This window comes from Hyalella azteca, unplaced genomic scaffold (assembly GCF_000764305.2).
Source record: "Hyalella azteca isolate HAZT.00-mixed unplaced genomic scaffold, Hazt_2.0.2 contig8524, whole genome shotgun sequence".
Taxonomy (NCBI): Eukaryota; Metazoa; Arthropoda; class Malacostraca; order Amphipoda; family Hyalellidae; genus Hyalella; species Hyalella azteca.
The window spans coordinates 849-20,917 of NW_025938615.1; the positions used below are offsets into that span (position 1 = coordinate 849).

Below are 20,069 nucleotides of genomic sequence, written 5' to 3' on the forward strand. Positions count from 1 at the left end.
TGAATGGAAAAGTTCCATGTCAGAAGTGCATGGGGACCGATGTTGCATGGGTTGAAGCGCTGTAGTCTTACGCTACGCTAGACAGCGCTAAGCGCTGTCTACACATTCTAATAACAGTTAGATATAATTTGAGTAAGTATTGTTATCTGTAATTTCCTTCGATAAGTCATTGTAATGTTAGACGTATAATGGAAGAAGTAAATTGAGTTATAAGTTGAAACGACCATTATAAATCGCTATAATATGAACAGACTTGTATTAATTTATTTTTAGGACTAATTGAAAAAAAAATATTTCATAGAATACAAATGCCGATGAACGATAAACTAAAAATCTATGATTTCATACTTTCATTACGAATAATTTTCTCTGGGAATGCCCGTTGCAATATAAATCTTCTATCCACCATTAACGTGAAATATCGTTTTATTGCTATAATATTCCGTTAGTGCCTTCAGAACGAAGTGTAATTTTTCATTATCCATATTCAAGCGTCCGATTGCAGCTGATTGGAATAATGAATTTGAAACAATATCTGCCCTATCGATTACTCATAAGAGTGGAACTAAACTCCAGGCCAATGGTCGAGACGAGTCAGTTGGTGTCAGGAGTCAGAAGTGCAGACTTGACCAAAGCCGGCGAGTGAAACTTGACAAAATAACGATCGAAACAAAACCTTAATTATTAATTAATTATCCAATCGCGCTTAATTAATTACTTATTTGCGATTGGATGGTTAACTTATGGAATAGAAAGCAGTTTTTATCCATTTTAATTACTGGATAGAATTTTTGCAGAAAAAAATGCTCGATTTGTTTGCAATTTACATAGAAGATTTTTGGATACGCGACTTTTCCGTAATTTCTNCACATTTAATTGCGATTGAACTTTTTGGAAAAATTTTGGATACGCGACTTTTCATTAATTTCTAATTGAAATCTGTTTCTGCAAAACAATCGTATACAATTGTAAAAAATTGCTTATAGAATAGAATTGCACATTGGGTAGACAAGCTATGTAAAATACTGTATTTTGAACATAAACACGCCAACATCAAGAATGAAGTTTGAATATTCAGTACATTATTTCTAACTAGAACACGTAATATACGTTTCCTCCAACAAGGTTATTTGAACTTACCCAAGTGGATAAAAACTGACTATAATTTATTTGTCCATGACAAAGACACATAAGGGGCAAAATAAATTAAGAAATTAACTCCTGGAACCTAAAATTTAACAATAGGTGGAAAGTAAAATGATGTAATAAAAAATCGTGTACTTATATCAGAACACGCAGCATGTTCTTCTCCGGCGTGTTCTGCTTGGCCAGTTTGGCGAGCAGTTTCAGCGCAGTTCAGGGGAGCCCAATGACGCTCTTCACCGACGCAACGATCGCACAGGCTTGGACCACGTCTTCGTTGGAGGCACCGAGCGCATGTGAGTAACCAAAAAACTGCCTTTATAAATTTGCACGAAAAAATCATATCGGCTTCTACATCCATAACTTATAAAGTAAATATTCCTTTGAGCAGTTATTATTTCATTACTGACGGGAGCTACGAAATTGAGCTGTCTGTGAATCGTGATATATATAGTAATATAGAGCACTATAGTCTGCTGACAAGTTTATCCCCCTCCTTAACAACTGTTTTGGAGCAATTTTCTCTTCATTAGGATGGAAAATTTGTAATTTCTTCTAGCTTGTTAGCTTAGTTATATATTTTTACTTGTATTGATACCCGGTGGCTTACTGCGAAATGTTGCAAGACGCCGACGCGAGGTGATTTTGTGCACGCATTACACTGTGCAACAAAATTTTTGCTACTCGTATGAAATTACCTAGGCTGTATCTGATGTGTTTTTACGCTGATTACATGCATGCCCTTGAAATTTCTCTAGCACGTCATGTTTTCGAGTTATGTTTGTGAAAGTATTTAATGCATATAACTTCAGGGTCAGCCTCCAAAAGTGAAAGTACATTCAAAGTAAGGAATGCCTGGTAAAAGTGTGTTGTGCATTGGTGGTTCCAAATGCACTTTTATTGTATAATAATGGTGAGATTATATTTTTTAGTGTTGAACCATTGCTATTGAATTTTCTGAAACTTTTTCACAATTTCATTCCAGAAAAGTTTGGTCGTGATAAATCTAGGATATTAATTAATGTGAAGTAAGCACTAATTAGATTTTGTTTTAATTTCAATTAAGCAGTAATTGTTTAAATGAATAGTCGAAATTGTTACAACAACCCTGATAATTTCTGTTACATTTGGGGCTAATTCACCCCAAAAGATCAGAGAAAAAATCTGGCCTCCAAGGTTAAGATAGCATACAGGCACTATTTTGGCTGTCAAGTTAGGGACGACCAGGATAAAAAATAGGAACCTCATATCTGCTGTTCTAACTGCTGTGTCAGTTTAACACAATGGTTAAGCTCAAAAAGAAAGAGTATATATGCCATTTGCTGTTCCAATGATTTGGATTTTTCCCTTGCTTTTTCCCACTTGGGAAATGCTCTTTCCCCACTTGGATTTTTTCCCTGAAAACCTTGGGGATATAAGTGATGAGCATGGTGAGCGTTTTCACCAAGATATTGCGCTTTTGGAGAGTCTGTATCAAGGTCGCTTTAATCCCAATATGATGGGAGACTATTGTTGGTTGCTACGAAAGAAGGAAGAATCTTCTCACCGTCGCAAACCAAGAGGGAAAAAGCATTTCTAAAATAAATATCGTAGCAATTAGGTAAGATTTCTTTTAAAACTGTCTTGATTACCATTTTTTATATTTTGATTACATAAATAGGATGTTTGAAATGTGTAATCCAATAATCTTGGTATAACTCAGTGAATTTCTTTTCCTTTCTTTCCCACAATAGATCGAATATATTATATTTTTGATGATGTAATGTTTAAGGTAGCAGATGAACCTAAATCCAAAGAGTATTTTTGTACGCCATGGAACGATTATTTTTTGAAACTTGGCCCTGCAATCTCCCAGCAAAAGAGATTGTTATGTTAGGTATGAAAAAAATGTGTTTGGCGGTGAAAAATTTTGGCCGATACGTGTTCAACTTCTAGCATCGCTAAAATATCGTCGAAATGTTGTTTTCCGTTTTTTATACAAAAAAAAACATCCTGTGATCCAGCTGTTTGTGCTTGCTGCCTTAGGCGTGTGCCGGAATCGGTGCTTCGTGGACACGCGGTGCCTGGCGGTGTCCATCACTCAGGCGGCCTCCGTGTCCAAGTGTCACTTCAGCAGCAACGCCTCGGTGCTCACCAGCCTCCTCATAACAGCCCCGGCCTTCATCACCTTCATGAAGAACAAAGGTATACAAGAGTCTTATCACATTTTGTCTCCAGGCCACTCATCTTCAAAACAAAATGCATGAAAAAGTATTTCGCGCGATGAATTAAGTAAACTAACGGTTACATATAACTTCTCTATGGAGGGAAGAGGTTCACTCATCACGATACGATGACCCCTAAAAACAAATTCGAGGTAACAAACTCCATTTACCATTCAATTGCAAAGCTTGAACATGTTTGTGGTTTTGATTTTCCGGCAATTACGCCTTCGGTCGTGGCAAGCGTTTTGCAGTTTACAAAGAGTTTAGTTTCAGTCACACACTACATTATCTGCAGTCACTGAAGATAGTTCCAACATGGGTACTCTCAGTAACTACTCCAAAACTTTTGGGACACATTTTTGCAACGAATTTTTATAGCGCTCATTCTACACCCTTCCCATTAATAACTTTCTTAAATAACGACAGATCTTGACGTAATTAACAATTAAAGTATTAATTCACAATACACTCCTACGAATATTGATGGAATATTTTCTGTCTTCTTCGTTCCACTTAGATTTTTCAAAGAAAAGCTTGGCAAGAGGGAAAAACATTTTGGTAATACGCTCAAACAAAGCCGACAAGAAAAAAATCTTGCCACGTTCGCAGGATCGTATTGTGAATGAATAGCTTTGTAGCTAATATGGTTACGATCGGTCACAATTAATCAACGTTATGCGAGGAAAGAGTGCTGCGTGAGAGTCATAAAAATCTGTCCCAAAATTTGTCATTAGTATAAGTGCCGGAGCGGTATCTCAGGAGTGACCCAAGTACAACGCCTGATTACGTTTAGTTTGCAGTTAAATGCCAATGTGTGACATTTTTAATGCAATATACGGTTACATCATATACAATTGTTTATCGTACTACACCCGTCAGTGTGCAAGCCTGGCTTCGAAGAGGTGGGCGGCTTCTGCTACTTCTTCTCTACCGTGACTGCCAACTTCGATGAGGCGAAAAGCTCGTGCCCGACGGGCAGCGTGCTCGCCTTCCCGTCCTCTGCTACTCAGATGAACGATCTTTTGGACTACATCAAGAAATGTGAGCCAAATTTTCAGAACCCTAATTCATTCCAGTAGCAATCATGATCGCCGGTATTAAGAATTAACCGCATAGATGAATAATTCATTCAAACTTTATTTTGAATCTTATTTCTCCACCTAGCGTGGTTAATTCACGCACCAGATAAGCGTTTTAGAACTAAATTTCGAATGAAAAACTGGTAGGTTCACTTTAATGGTTAAATTTGTATCCAACGGCTACGCTTTTACTCTATTACGGGGAACCGTTTCGGTCAAAAAAAAAACTTTTTATTTATGGACTAATCGTTTTGAAACTTCGCAGACATATGTAAAACAAAAATCTAAGACCTTTTTGTGTGTACAATTTTTGCGAAGAAATGAAAATAAACGTGAAATTTACAGAGAAAACGGCGAAAAATGTGGCAATGTTAATTCATTGCCCCCTCCTCATTCAATAAACGTGCTACAACATCGAGAGACATGTCACTCGATGTGTAAAGACCAAATCAAGAAGTAAGCCATCCAGTCATTTTTTCCAATTTCTAATTTGTTCGGGTGGGAAGGGGTATTTTCCGAAATTTTAGAATTTACGCCTCTCCTCCATTTTTTCCAATATATAATCCAAACTATATCTAAATAAAAAAATGATCGGATGGATTGTAGAGATTTAATTTACGAATCGAATGGTATATCGCTCATTGCTGTTGTTTGAAAATCATAGGTGGGGATAGATTTTCAAGATGAAAATTCCAAGTGTTCAGGAGAGCAGAAAAATTGCAATTGGTGATATTTGAAGGTGTAGGTTTTACATGCGCTTTAATGGCCGACGTAAACGGACAAATAAACTTACAAACACGGCTTTGGTATGCTTGGATTCGCAATTTTTGGACCTTTAAAATGATACTAAAAACCGGAAAAAACATAATTTTTTATTTTTGAACGAAATGGTCCCATAACTCGAAAGCTAACTAAACACGGAAACTTGGCGTGTGACGAGATGTGTAACTTCAATTAAATATAACCAATATAATAATTAATATACGAATACATGAAATGCTTTAATTCAGCTTAGGTACAACCTAGTCGAAGATAGCGCCACACATTTTTGGCAGCACTAATAACACAGGATTAAACGTCACTGGACCATACTAAAACCGCATTTTCAGTATAAATGCATTAATTTAAGTTTAAATCACCAGTGAAGCTAGAACTTTGAAGTTGTCATTGTTCAGAAGGTAACACTATGATTGTGAAGGATAAGGTGTTACCTTCACACAAAGGATATTGTGAAGCTTATTGAAGTTTTGTTGCCGCAAGAAAGAGCTCGCTGACACGAGAGTAGGTCATACTTAAAATGAAGAAAATGAGTACTACACAACTACCTATGACTGTTGGAGATTTGAAATGATAAGCTATAGACAAAAACTTTAGGAGTGTGAAAACTTGGTGGCCATTGGAAACTTTAGGTGTGTATGTGTGTGTATAAATGGCCACCGATATTTTCGCTACTGCTTGTTGTGAACGAGCCGAATTGGGGGCACATCTTCAAGCTCCGTATACGGTAAGGAGAGCGCCTTCGCCACAAAGTAGTCGTGAGAAATTACGTAAAACAATCGTCAGCTACATGAAATACACGGCTGCTAATCAAAGACTATCAAATAAATACGCATAACTACCGCGTAGCCTCCGTGTGATCTGTTTCGTCCTGTGATGACTGAGAGATATCTTGGGTAGTAACGAGACGGGGCGGCGGACATGGTGATGAAATCTCATCTAAAAAGAGACGGCGGCGTAGTGCGTACATGTACCGTGTAACTGAGACAACCCAAAGCAAATGACGACGTTTAAAGTACGCTGATTACAACAAGATTGCGTATAAACAACGTTGATTGTCAGATGTGAAAGTACGGCTACTGTCAACTTAGCGTCAGCTAACAACCAAGTTCAGGCTGAGTAACCGAGTACATCAGCATCACTGCGATGCATGATCGTTCGACCAAGTTGGCCAGGATAGAGAGCATCGATGGCAACGAAAGAGGCATAGTGACGTATCGCCGTGTGAAGGAGATCGATAGTTAACTATTTGGGAGGAATAGAATTTGGAGTATTTGATTTGCCACACTGTCGGAGTAGTTCACACTACAGCATGGCATAATAAAAAAAGGGAAATACAGTATAACTAAAAGTTAACTCGAACCTCGTGTATTTTTGAAGAAATGTAGAAAGAACGTAAACGTAAAACCTTAAGCTTAATTTCATAAATATCGACAAATGACCAACAATGCTGGCTAGTCCAGCTTATTCGGTTTCAGGCAGATAAGGACCGAGAGTCACTAGCGAGGGTTGACTGGGACAGATGGTATTTCCAAGTTTCTAATTGAATTTTCATTCTAGAGGATATATGAATTATCAAATGGATTTGCGACGAATTGATGTAGATTAACTAATTATATCAGTTCATTATTCAAGATGTTTTACATGAATTTATGCAATGAATATTAGTTAAAGATGGTCCCATATGTACCATTGCAGTTATTACTACCACATTATAAAACGTACATTAAAAAAACACGTTTTTCACAAAACGCATACTTTCAAATGAAAGGTCGAAAAATTACGCACGCACATTGCTGGGAGAGATAGGAAAGTTACTGTAAATGGCTCAACGCTGTTGAAGCAGAATAATGCAAGAAATTGTCCAGTAGCTGAATGATTCAAGTGGCGATCATAGTTCATCAGTAAATCAACGGCGACGTAACCTCCATACAAGATAGCTGCCAAGTCTCAATATTGAAAATGGCAGTTTCAAGTAATGACTAAAAAAACTCGCTCATTACTCACGGGAACTAACCAACAATAAAATTTATCAATTAAATAATTGATTGTTTTTGCAGCTCTCTCATCGAACAGGCAGGTTGCTGAAGTCATTTCTTGGTCAGGCGTGCGATACCCGCAAAATCGGATTGAGTTTCCCTCGTTCAAGACAAAATGGCGGTAGGTGTTATTGTAGGTAATAGCTTCACATCGGTCAAATGGCAATGTAACGAATGGTATTTTTTTCCCACAGACAAGGCCGGTGTGGACAACTGGTGGGTCGACGCGACACTGCAACTCAGCGACATGAAGTTCTACTGGCCCGACGGAATAGAGATCGTATCACCTAAAATCGGAAACATCCTGAGTGAGCCTTACGCGCGACTGCAGAAGGACAACAACTACTTGCCCAGTGACACTATTGGTGGCAGCATCTTCAACTACATCTGCCAGTATCGCAAGTGAAGAGTAGGTGGCGAATAAACTACCGAGTCTATCTCACTCAATTAGAAAATAGACGCATCGAATCAAGTGTGCTAGCTAATAATTGGTTTAATTAAGATTTGGTAAGTGTCACCTCTCGCACTAATCGAAATTTGGGAATAAAAATCACAGAAATCTTGTATTGTTATTAATTCAAAGGAGGAAACGAAGATGAAACTTATTTAAGTTGGGATTCAAGGTAAGCGAGCTGGTACTGTTTCGTTCACCACGAAAATCAGAGGAATCATGACGGCGAATTACTTACGATGAAAAAGCGAAAAATGAAAGTATGGGAAATAACACTGAATCAACAGAATTGAAGAATGTTTTCGAAATCGAGAAAATTTTTGGTACCTAAGACAACTATTTAAATCTAAGAATTTTTTTTTCATGCCCTTTTTGATGCGAATACTCGTCAGATGAGAGTATGCACAATTATGCGTTTCAATAGAATTAACAACTTCAAGAATAGCAATAAGCCCCCTTCATTATGATATGAACGTATCAGCGAAAATTATATTCAGACGAAATTCCGAGGGTGCATCTTAAAGAAGATGCAGACAAGATCAAACAAATTGCACTAAAAAATAATACCACAACCGTCCTAAGTAAAATTACAATATAGTGGATCTGATCTCAATTAACATCAATTCATACATGAGCGTGGCACCTATCAATATGACCATTGAACAAAAATGGAGCGATCTGCGTACGACACGACAAACATTTATCAAACCGGTAGAACAGTGATTGTGGGGTGCCATATAGTGTGAACTCATATCTTTTGTTTAGTCTGTTTAATTAGTGGAAATAAATTGAGAGTATACGGGCACTGGCTAACTTTGAATGCCAATTATTCTATAAGAACCATGGTATATGACATTTTTCTGCAGACACTGATGTAACTACGAAGGCCGATAATTGTAGAAGAAGCAACGTGTTTGTCAACAGTCTACTGACACTGATCAAATAAGGGAACCAATTATTCTAGAAGCAATGAGTTTGTAAAGACTACTGACACTGATCAAATAAGGGGACCAATTATTCTTTCATTATGTGAATTTTGCGTATGAAATGCATTATCAGCTTCAATAAATTAAGGATGAAGATATTTGGATATCCTGAAAGTTTTAATTCTTAAATTTTAGTTAGTTTACAATCGCGATTTCCTTATAAATATTTTTCCAAAATCTTAGAGCGTGAAGTATCAAATTGTAAATGTTAATCCAGCTCACTGTTTTTTATGATATGTAAATTTGTAGGATCTGCTGGCTAATAATATCAATAATCTTTGGTAATGAAGTGGGGAACATTCTCGGACAGCCACTCCTGAATCGATTTGGCCCCATAGGATGGTGCAGAGTTCTGCTGGAACGACCAGGGAGGTTTTTTGAAGTGCTTTCGTGCCCAGGGCAACAATGCACCAACAAGGATGGCATCTCGAAAGTTCTTCTGATTCAATTTCACCCCAATTTGTCAACAAAAAAGAGGGGACTACTTGAGGACTGTTACGGCTACCAGACCATCACTGAGGTCAGGCATTGCTTCCTAGTCGCCACACGGGATCCTTCGTCCAATTCTTTGACCAAATTCGATCATTTTGGCAGTTGAAGTGGTGTTCAACATTGAATATCTTCTCATCACTGAAAACGAGGTTTGGCAGCGTGCCATTATGAATGCGGGAAAGAAGAATCTTGGATCTTTGGAGGCGTTTGTCAACAACTTGAGCAGACAGTTGGTGTTTTTTGACATACTTGAATGGGGACAACTTTATGTCCTTCCGGAGAACAGTCGACATAGTTCCATACGACACATTTGACTGTTTTGTGAGTGTATTGATTTTGAAAAAACAATGTAACGCTAAATATTGATGACCCCGTATTCATGCACGCCCCAGCATACTCTTGTTAAATTGTTCCCGCTTCATAACAAGTTGATTTCATGCATCAAATATGCTTTATTTGTAAAGTTATACAGTGAAACAGGTAACTAAAAATGAGGCAAGAATAACCGAAAAATAATTTACCGTACCAGTTGAGGACAATGAAGTCGTCAGACTGCACAGCAGTAAAATTTATATATATATATATATACTATATATATACCTTACTCAATTAAGCTAATTTAGGTCTCTAATTGCTAGTTTTTATGATTGTATCTGAAATTTTTAGGCGAAAATAGCCTGCATGCCGAATTTCAGATCTCTAGAGCAATCAGAAAGGGGCTAATTTTTGTTGTCAATGTCAACAACAAACAAACAAACGCGACCAACTCCGCGTAACTTTCAAATTTCTCCTTCTCAGGCACCTCTTGTATCAGCTGTAGACTCAATAAATTCACCAGCTGAGTAAATAAAAACGTGTTAATTAAAAATCCGGGCAAAGGACATGCTTTTTTATCTTCTGTGGACAAGTTACGAAAAGTACAAGAATCGGCGACAGGCCACATCAGGCCTACTCTTCAGCGCCGACATCGCTATGTTATGTTATGTTATTAATTGACTATAGTCTCATTTCTTCAATGTAATTTTGAGTCGAGGATCCATTGTCCTCAAGAATTGGCTGTTTAAAGCAGCCTATGGGAAGATAAAGCAGATTGAAACGATAATGCAGATTGCCTGTTCAACGTTTCAGTTGTTGTCATTATAAATTTTATTTAAAATATGTAATAAAACGCTAGGTATTCAAGATACATGGGCCAGCAAAGTTATGTGGCTGGATTAACAGATGCAATCACGAGCGACTGTGTTAGAGAAAAAGTTGAATTTTCTTTTTTGAACCTGAAAAATCCCCATGCGAGTCGATTTGATAGCATTTGCAGGACACACTTGGTATAGCATAGTAGTATCTACGTTGAGGAATAGGCCAATTTCGACCTGCCTCAGATTGTTGTAATATTCTTGACTTGTCTCTTGGATATTTGAGAACTGATCTGTTGACATAGGTAATCAAGTAGCTGCTGAAAATACACCAGTTTGCGAGAATAGGTACGCACTTCATTCTATAGTCGAAATACATATAGCTTCCTCCACATACCGCTGGTGCTGATGGACGGCAACCATCAAGTAGAAGGTTTTAAGATAGTGTGAAATTTTGGACTTTCTGGGACTTAAGTTTTTAGTAAGATTGAAAAATCGTTATTACATTTTTCAAATAATTTGCAATGCGATGACGGACTATTGTTTTACCTATATATATTCCTGCTCCTCGCGAACGAAACGATATTTTTCCGTTTACAATGCAGAAATACATATATCTATATATTAATCTTTAGCAGATACTAGCACGTTTACCATCGATACGGGCTAATGAATGAATAGTAGTGAAAACAGTCAGTGTCACCTCAGCGAAATTAGGTGTCTACGTACAGTCTGCTGCATGCAAATGCATGTTTAATTAGCAAGCCCAGGGCTGTTCCCATCCTATAACATCTTACTAAATTTGGGACAGGCAACTATGTAATCCCATAGGAACGTCATATATAAAAAAAACTACACTAAAATGTGTTTTATTTGTATAGGCAGCCTAGAGATATTAGGCTGAAAACATCATTGTCAATCAATGCCTATATATGTCAATCAATCAAGAGTTGTCAATCAATGATTGCTATCATTTAAATATATACTATGATACAAGCACAAAATTATTTACTTTGGTATCATCAACTCTTTCTAATTTCAAGGAATACAAAAATTTATTAAATAATAAAAATACAATTGAAGGTAAAGAAATTTTCAGTTTAAAAAACAAGCTGATACAATACTGATATAAGAGCTGAGGTTTGGCGTCAAAAATAAATGCTTTAAATAAGCTGCTCATAAAAAAGCCTTAGAGTGCCATAATTTTTGGACACAACTGGACAGAGAAAGTATTTATTACATGCACGACGGGGTTTATATATGTATATTTTTTTGCTGAAATTATGTTCAACATAAGTGCATAATGTACTTTTACCGAAATGTTTACTAGCTCTGACATCAAGTATTCTGAGAGCCATTTACCTTCGATTCTCGTGAAAGCATTAAAAGACATGACATGTGAGTGGAATGCAATGATCAATTAATACTAAAAAGGACCGAACTGCGAAGTGAAGTACAATAATTTGTAATTTGTTTTGTGACACGCAAATTGAGTTAACTTTAAGCTCCTGTTGTATCGTATCAAACCATGCATCTATTATTAATAACTTAGTGAGCATTAACCGAAAATTTCAGTTGCTTGCTCCAGCTCATGTCCATTATCACATGTTAAGCACTAACTTGAGCAAACATGTGAAAAATGCGCTAATCATTTTCATATTTGAATTTAATAGAAATACTACCACAGTCCACCAGCTTTCAGCATCGACCGGATTGTTCGCCATGGATTTGACCAGTGTTTTATCAGCTATCCGAATCCTAGATAATATTGTGATGTTGAGAACATAGTCATTCTCAAACCACATGGGTATCACTTCAGCGACACAATGAGCTCGAGAAATAACCAATTAGTTCGATAGTTAAACAATGTTAAGATGGTGCTTCTATTAGGTTGAGTATACAATTTTATTGATTTTATAGTGAGAACAATCAACTATTTATAAATAAATGTACCGATATTTTTGCCAAGTATTTACTTCGTCAAAACACAAAGTTAACGTAAAAAAATGTCCTATTGACCCAATTATTTGAAAAATATTCGAAATATCTTCGCAATTTGGGAATTATGTTAGGTATTTGAGTTGAAAAATTAAATAAAAATTCCAATATTAGTTTAATGTGCAAGTAGATATGCTACTATACACACACGCAGTAGCTGCAGGAAATAATACGAAGTGACAGTAAATGACAAATGTCTTGGCTGGTCGGAAGTAATTTAACAGATTATATAACCTTCGAAATTTTCAGCTGGAAAAACTGCAGCTGGCCTCCGCTTTATAGTTTTTGTGATTAGAATTTGTATGCATCTTCATCTCATGCTGATGCTATGAACATTTGTTTTCTCGTTCCACTTTACGGTTCATAATCTTTCCAGTTACTTGAGCTGTGGTGTTGAATTTCAACAAAACGCGATCCATTAAATATTCTGTAATCATGAAATGGACTGTTGATGCTCGTTTTTGCTTTGCAATGAATATGCAGGCAAGAAACTGAATTCAAGAGATTGAATTTTATTAGATTTATTCTTATAGTAAATTATGCTCTGTAATTGATTTTACGGTGTGATACGACATTGCACGGCAATGTGTAAGAGAATTTCGAAGATTCGGCTGTTTTCAACAACATAAACGTGGCTTGATCTTTTGAATGTGATGTTAAGAACACAATTCTATTGTTTTTGATAATGGATTTTTAGCAGCACTCACCCGCAGCACTCACCCGCAGCACTCACCCGCAACACTCACCCGCAACACTAACCCGCAGCACTCACCCGCAGCACTCACCAGCAGCACTCACCCGTAACACTCACCCGCAACACTCACCCGCAGCTCTCACCAAGGATGAGTCCAACACTCCAGCGTTTGCTCATAGGACAGTTGGGTGAAGAGCCTCCTTCAATACATTCATAGCTCATCGTGTCTATCCTATTACATGAATTCATCTCACAAACTATTTTGTCCCAAATGCTGTATTAAAGCTATACTTGCAAATAATAGTCCAAATGACCTATAAGTTCAGTTTATGAGGTGAAAAGAGAAGAAAGTGAGATTATCATCACACTGAAAGCCTCAAAATAAATATATCGTACAGGTGATCAGCCTGACGCCAATATGGCATGATAACCTTATTCTTCGTTTAAGAAATATTAAACCAATGTTCCAATACTGGAATAGAAGCGGCTAAACTATACCTGGAATAAATGACGCGTGACAGGATAGACTGATAGTTAATCACAACATGATTGGATCAGGGTTGGCGCAGCGATTTTGAAAACTTCAATCATTTTCTATTGCAAATTGGCTAGCTAGATACAATACGGAAGTGAAAGCATTGCTGGATAGATAGCATTGCTGGGGCTGGGCTGTTGGGGCGCGTATCCAGGGTAATTATGGCGCCGCAATATCTAGGGGCTGTTGGAGCGCGTATCCAGGATAATTATGGTATATGTGGTATATGATTGCAGATGCTATGCTGACAATGCAGACAATTAAACACTGAGCCACAATCGGGTGTAGACAATCAAGCTCTATGCCACGACCAAATGCAGACAATCAAGCTCTATGCCACGACCAAATGCAGACAATCAAGCTTTAGGCCAAGTCTAAATGTAGGTAATTAAGCAATGCTCTTGATACTAACGCTGGTGCAATATAAGCAGGTATAGAAGTTGAAGTGTGAAATTAACCCGTTGTTTGCTGAAGGTATCAAACAGAGTTAGGCTAGTATGTAGTTTTTTTTTAATTTAAAATATTATCTGGAGAGTGAAGAGGCATTCAGTTATTCATACCAGTAGGTTCTACCACTGAGAGTGAATATTTACAAACTGACGATTTTAGAGTGCTGGGAGAGTGGCATCAAGAGCGTTGTCTTAAGATAGCTAACGACGAATGCATTCTGTTCATGTCGGCTGTAGAGGTGATTGAAGAAAATGGTCACAACTTACAAATAATAAGGAACTGTTTCATTTCCGCGCTTAAATCAGTCCATCTTACATCGCAAAAAAACATACAATAATGCAGCGAACGTTAAATATTTATCAGTAGTGGTCATCGATCGTCTCTATTAACGTCTTTCTATCTATTCTCTATTAACGTATCTAATAGATCAGCTATCATTAACATATTTAACAACAAGACCTTCACAAAACAAGGCCTTCACAAAACAAGACCTTCACAAAACAACACCTTCATAAATCAAGACCTTCAAAAAACAAGACCTTCACGAAACAAGACCTTCACAAAACAACACCTTCACAAAACAAGACCTTCACAAAACAAGACCTTCACGAAACAAGACCTTCAAGCTCAATTCGTTTTCCTCTCGAGTAACTTTGAATTTAAAACTAACTTTTCAATGTATGTGAATACTGCAAATGAAATACTACGTACATATCTCACCACGTACAGCAATAAAACAATCGGCATTATAATAATGGTTGGAGTGGAAGAAGTGAATTTATGTATAAATTTGAAACGATCATTTTTAATCACAATACACAATTGTGATTAAAACACAATTTTAATCACAATATTGATATGGTAACATGGGGCAGCGAGCCCACTGCGGGTCACGAGCCCATAGCGGGTTTCTCGCTAAGTATGGCAGATATTGGTCCGTGTTCTCTACCGCCGTTCGACAGTTTCACTGGGATGAAGTGTACGGATTTACGTTTTGCTAAGTGTTTGCGTTGTTAAGTTATTTGTGAATAACTGTTTTAGCCCAGATAAAAAAATTTCCTGATAAATAAAACTGTTTTCGATTACTGTAGATGAAGCTTTTAAAATTACTGTGAATTATATTTTGAAAGTAATAGTTATAGGGATAATTTTGAGATCAAGTTTAGACTATTAGGTTTTAAAATAAAATGTTGACACGATATAAATTGAAATAATACCTAGTGGGGCATCGGGCCCAATTAAGCGTGTCACGGGGCAAAGCGCCCATAGTGAAGTCTTGTGTTATACATCATTAGATTTGTCTCATTAGATTTTTCATATTAGATTTTTCAAAAGTATGACTATCTTTTTAAATTACAAATACACTTCATATTGCATGATTTTTTTTTTTGCCGCCTCAAGGCAGCAGGTTTAGTTTCTAGTTATGCGTATTTATGACCCCCTGTCGAGTTATTGACTCTTGCCTTGCCAAAACTTGATTTTAGTTAACACCAATGAGCGATGAGCCAAAAGTTGATTAGTTTTTAAGGTGTTGACTGAAATCACGATTAGGTACGAATTCTCTGCACATAATATCTGGATTATGGACGAAACTGGAACGAAGTTTTTTCTGATCAACTAAATATATTTTTCCTAGTCAACGATACATTTTTTCATGTCAAGGACGAATTTCTTATCGCAAGGATATATTTTTCAATTCAAGGATATATATTTTTATGTCAATGAAATATTTTTCTTCGCGTCAGTGATAGATTTTTTAAGCAAAGAGTATATTTTTTCAAGTTGAGGATATGATTTTTTGAGTTGTTAATAAATGAATGAATGTCATTATTTTTATTACATTTTTGTTATTTTTAACTGTAAAGTGTGGTTTTATCATTTTTAAACAAAAAATATACAATTGCGGTAAAGGGACCAAGGGTGGGCGCCTTGCCCCAAGCCCATGGGCCCATTGCCCCAGGGGTTGGGCAATGGGCCCATTTTGACACTTTTTACAAAATAGTGTTTCATCAAAAATTTAATAACTCTATTGGCGTCTAATTCACATCATACATTCCTCATTAGTTGTACCTTTAAACAAAACAAGGAACCACCTCGTATCAATTAAAACTCCATCAAAATTTTAATTTGAAAAATGTGGGGGTGGCGCTGCCCCATGTTGCCCTACTCGTTTGAGATCTACGTGCTTAAAATATTTCATATCAGCAAACGTCAATAAATAACGAACTAAAAAAGCTTTGATCTCATTTTTCCATTACATATAATTTCAAAAACAAACCGCATTTACTTGAATATCATTTTATTGCGATAATCTTTCATCAGAGACTCTGGAGCGAACTCTAATTTTGCCATGTGCCAAGCACGACTTTTCCGTGATTTTCTCTAAATTCGCAACCTCTCCAGATGTGCAACTTTTCCGTAATTTCTTATTGAAATTAATTTCTGAAAAAATCGTATACAATTATAAAAAAAATGCTTAAAATAGTATTAAACATTGGGTAGACAAGCTAAATAAAATATTGTATTTTGAATATATAAACACGCCAACATCAAGAATGAAGTTTAAATATTCAGAATACGATTTCTAACTATAACACTTAATTACGTTTCCTCTAAGTAGGTTATTTGAACTCAAATATAACTACGTTAATTGAAACTGACTATAATTTGTTTGCTGATGACACAAACGCACCAGCGACAAAATCAAATTATAAAATTTACTCCTAGAACCCTAAATTTAATAGTATATGCAAAGTAAAATGATGGAATGACAAAGAAAAATTTCATGTACTCGTATAAAAGCACCTCATCTCAGTGTGGAAATTTGGTTCCTTTCTTGTGAAGCTTTTGGGGAGTATTTCGGAAGCCAGTGTAATTTCAGGAATATGAACCCCTTGAAGCTCGAAATTAAAAAACCGGAACCCTAACGGTGAAAATTAATAACTTTTTTATTTAATTTTGCAGTAATCATCCAATCATTTATTTCAAGAAATTTAGAGATGATCTAGAAAAAGTACGAGTGAGAGTTGTCGACGTTCAGAACACGCGGTATGTTCTTCTCCGGAGTGCTCTGCTTGGCCAGTTTGGCGAGCAGTTTTAGCGTCAGTTCAGGCGAGCGCAATGGCGCTCTTCACCGACGCAAAGATCGCGCTGTACAACACTTACTTGGAGGCACCGAGCGCATGTGAGTTAACAAAAGACTGCCTTCATAAATTTGCACCAAAAAATTACATTGGTTTCTACATCTGTAACTTATAAAGTAAATATTCCTTGGATTTATCATTCGTTCATTCTTGACTGGAGCTACGAAATTGAGCTGTCTGTGAATCGTGATATGGTGACATAGAACCCTAAAGTCTAATGATAAGTATATCGCCCCTTCCTAACAAATATCTTGGAGCAATTTTCTCTTCATTAGGATGGGAAATTTAAAATCTATAACAGCTTGTTAGCTATTCACATTATTTTTTAGTTGTATTGATACCCGGTGGAGTGCTGCGAAATGTCGCAAGACGCCGGCGCGAGGTGATTTTGTGAAGCCGTATTATCAAAATGGTAATAGCACGTGATCACGTAGAGTAGGAATGTTCCTACCGAGAACTACAGGCTAAAATCCACTTCATGCACCTCTTTCGATGCCAAGAATAAATTTTAAAAGTAATTATTATATGAAATAAGAAATAAACTGGTGCCATATTTCTTGGTATAACTCAGTGAATTTCTTTTCCTTTCTTTCCCACAATAGACCGAATATATTATATATTTGACTATGTAATCTTTAAGTTAGCAGATGAACCTAAATCCAAAGAGTATTTTTGTACGCCATGGAACGATTATTTTTTTAAATTTGGCCCTGCAATCTCCCAGCAAAAGAGATTGTTATGTTAGGTATGACAAAAATGTGTTTGGCGGTGAAAATTTTTGTCCGATACGTGTTCAACTTCTAGCATCGCTAAAATATCGTCAAAAAAATATCGTCGAAATGTTGTTTTCCGTTTTTTATACAAAAAAAAAACATCCTGTGATCCAGCTGTTTGTGCTTGCTGCCTCAGGCGTGTGCCGGAATCGGTGCTTCGTGGACACGCGGTGCCTGGCGGTGTCCATCACTCAGGCGGCCTCCGTGTCCAAGTGTTACTTCAGCAGCAGCGCCTCGGTGCTCACCAGCCTCCTCATAACAGCCCCGGCCTTCATCACCTTCATGAAGAACAAAGGTATACAAGAGTCAATGAAAAACAGGTAGGTTCACTTTTTTCGAATGAAAAACAGGTAGGTTCACTTTTAGGGTTAAATTTGTGATCAACGGCTGCGCTTTTGCTTTATTAATGGGGAACCGTTTCGTTAAAAAAACTTTTTTATTACCGAAGGATCGTTTTGGAACTTGGGAGACACATGTAAAACAAAAATCTAAGACCTTTTTGTTCGTGCAACTTATGCGAAGAAAAGTAAACGTGAAATTAATAAATAGAAAACGGCGAAAAAGGGGGTAATGTAAAATTCCTCATTCAATAAACGTGCTACAACATCAAGAGACATATCATTCGATTTGTGAAGACCATATCTGAAGACCATATCTATACGACGGCGTTGTGCGTATGTATCGTGTAACTGAGACAACCCAAAACAAATGACGATGTTCAAAGAACTTTATTTACTACAAGATTACGTTTAAACAACGTTTACTCAACGTTAATCGTCTGATGGGATGTACGGCCGCTGTTTACGAAGCATCAGCTAACAAACAAGTTCAGGCTGAGTGACGGAGTACATCACAACGATGCATGATCGTTCGCCCAAGCCAGGATAGAGAGCATCGGCGGCAACGAGCAGGGCATAGTGACGTCTTGCCGTGTGGGAGATCTATAGTTAGCTATTTGGGCGGTATAGAATTGGTTATCTATTTGGGAGGAATATTAGCTACTTAGCTAATTGGGATGAATATGAGTTTAATTTTGAGTCTTTGATTTGCCTCACTTTCGGATTAGTTCACCCTACAGCATTGCATATTAAAAAATTATAACACAGTACTCACTGCAGGGAGTGACAGAGAGCGTATTTTCTCGTGGACGAAAAAGTGGTCACGGACGGACAGACATGACGAGCACAATAGCGCTTTTTTCTATAAATGAGAAACTGCGCTAAAAATAATGCTGGAAATACAGTGACGAAAAGTAAACTCGACCCTAGTGTATTTTTAAAGAAATACCGAATAGAAAGTTTGTGAACACAAAACCTAATCGTGTTTTTCCCGATTGTCGACAAATGACCACGAATGCTGGTCGAGCTTATTCGGCTTCAGGCAGATAAGGGCCGAGTGTGATTAGTGAGGGTTGACCTGGACAGATGGTATTTCCAGGTTTCTAATTAAATTTTCATTCTATCTAAGGATGTAGGGATTATTTAATGGAGTTGCAACGAATTGATGTAGGATAGTCTATTTTTTTGGCTCATTAATTCAAGAAATTTTATATGGAATGAATATTATGAATGATGAATATTATATTTAAATAATATTAATATTAATTACGTGCACATGTCAGTGGTTACTAGCACATTGTAAAACACGCATTAATGAAGTTTTCAGATGAACAGAGGTCCAAAAATAGCGCACGCACATTGCTCGGCGAGTTAGAAAAGTTTCTGTTAAGTGGCTCAACGCTGTTGAAGAGAACATTCCAGGAAATTGTCCAGTAGCTGAATGATTCGTGTGACGATCATCGTTCTAGCAAGTTAATCAACGGCGACGGAACCTCCATACAAGATAGCTGCCAACAGTCCCAAAATTGACAAGGCAGTTAAGAGTAATGGCTAACAAATCCCGTTCATTACTTACGGGAACTGCATAACAATAATGAAATTATCAACTGAATACCGCAGTTTTTTTAGCACTCTCGCCGAACAGGCCTGTTGCTGGAAAGTAATATATTAGCCAGACGAGCGATAAGCGCAAAAACGGGTTGGGTTTCTCTCGTTCAAGACATACTTACGGTAGGTGCAATTGTGGGTTAGCTTCACATCGGTCAAATGGCAATGTAACGAATGGTTATTTTTTTGCACAGACAAGGCAGATGTGGGAAACTGGTGGGTTGAC

The 20,069-nt window shown here is 37.1% G+C and overlaps 1 protein-coding gene across 1 annotated transcript; it reads left to right on the plus strand.

Annotated features, from left to right (window-relative positions):
* Positions 1–1,300: 1,300 nt before the first annotated feature.
* On the plus strand, positions 1,301–7,648 carry LOC125178279. Its single transcript, XM_047881661.1, has 4 exons — positions 1,301–1,439; positions 3,169–3,327; positions 4,227–4,388; positions 7,437–7,648. Exons 1-4 carry the CDS (start codon positions 1,301–1,303, stop codon positions 7,646–7,648), a joined length of 672 nt encoding a protein of 223 aa, XP_047737617.1.
* Positions 7,649–20,069: the final 12,421 nt, after the last annotated feature.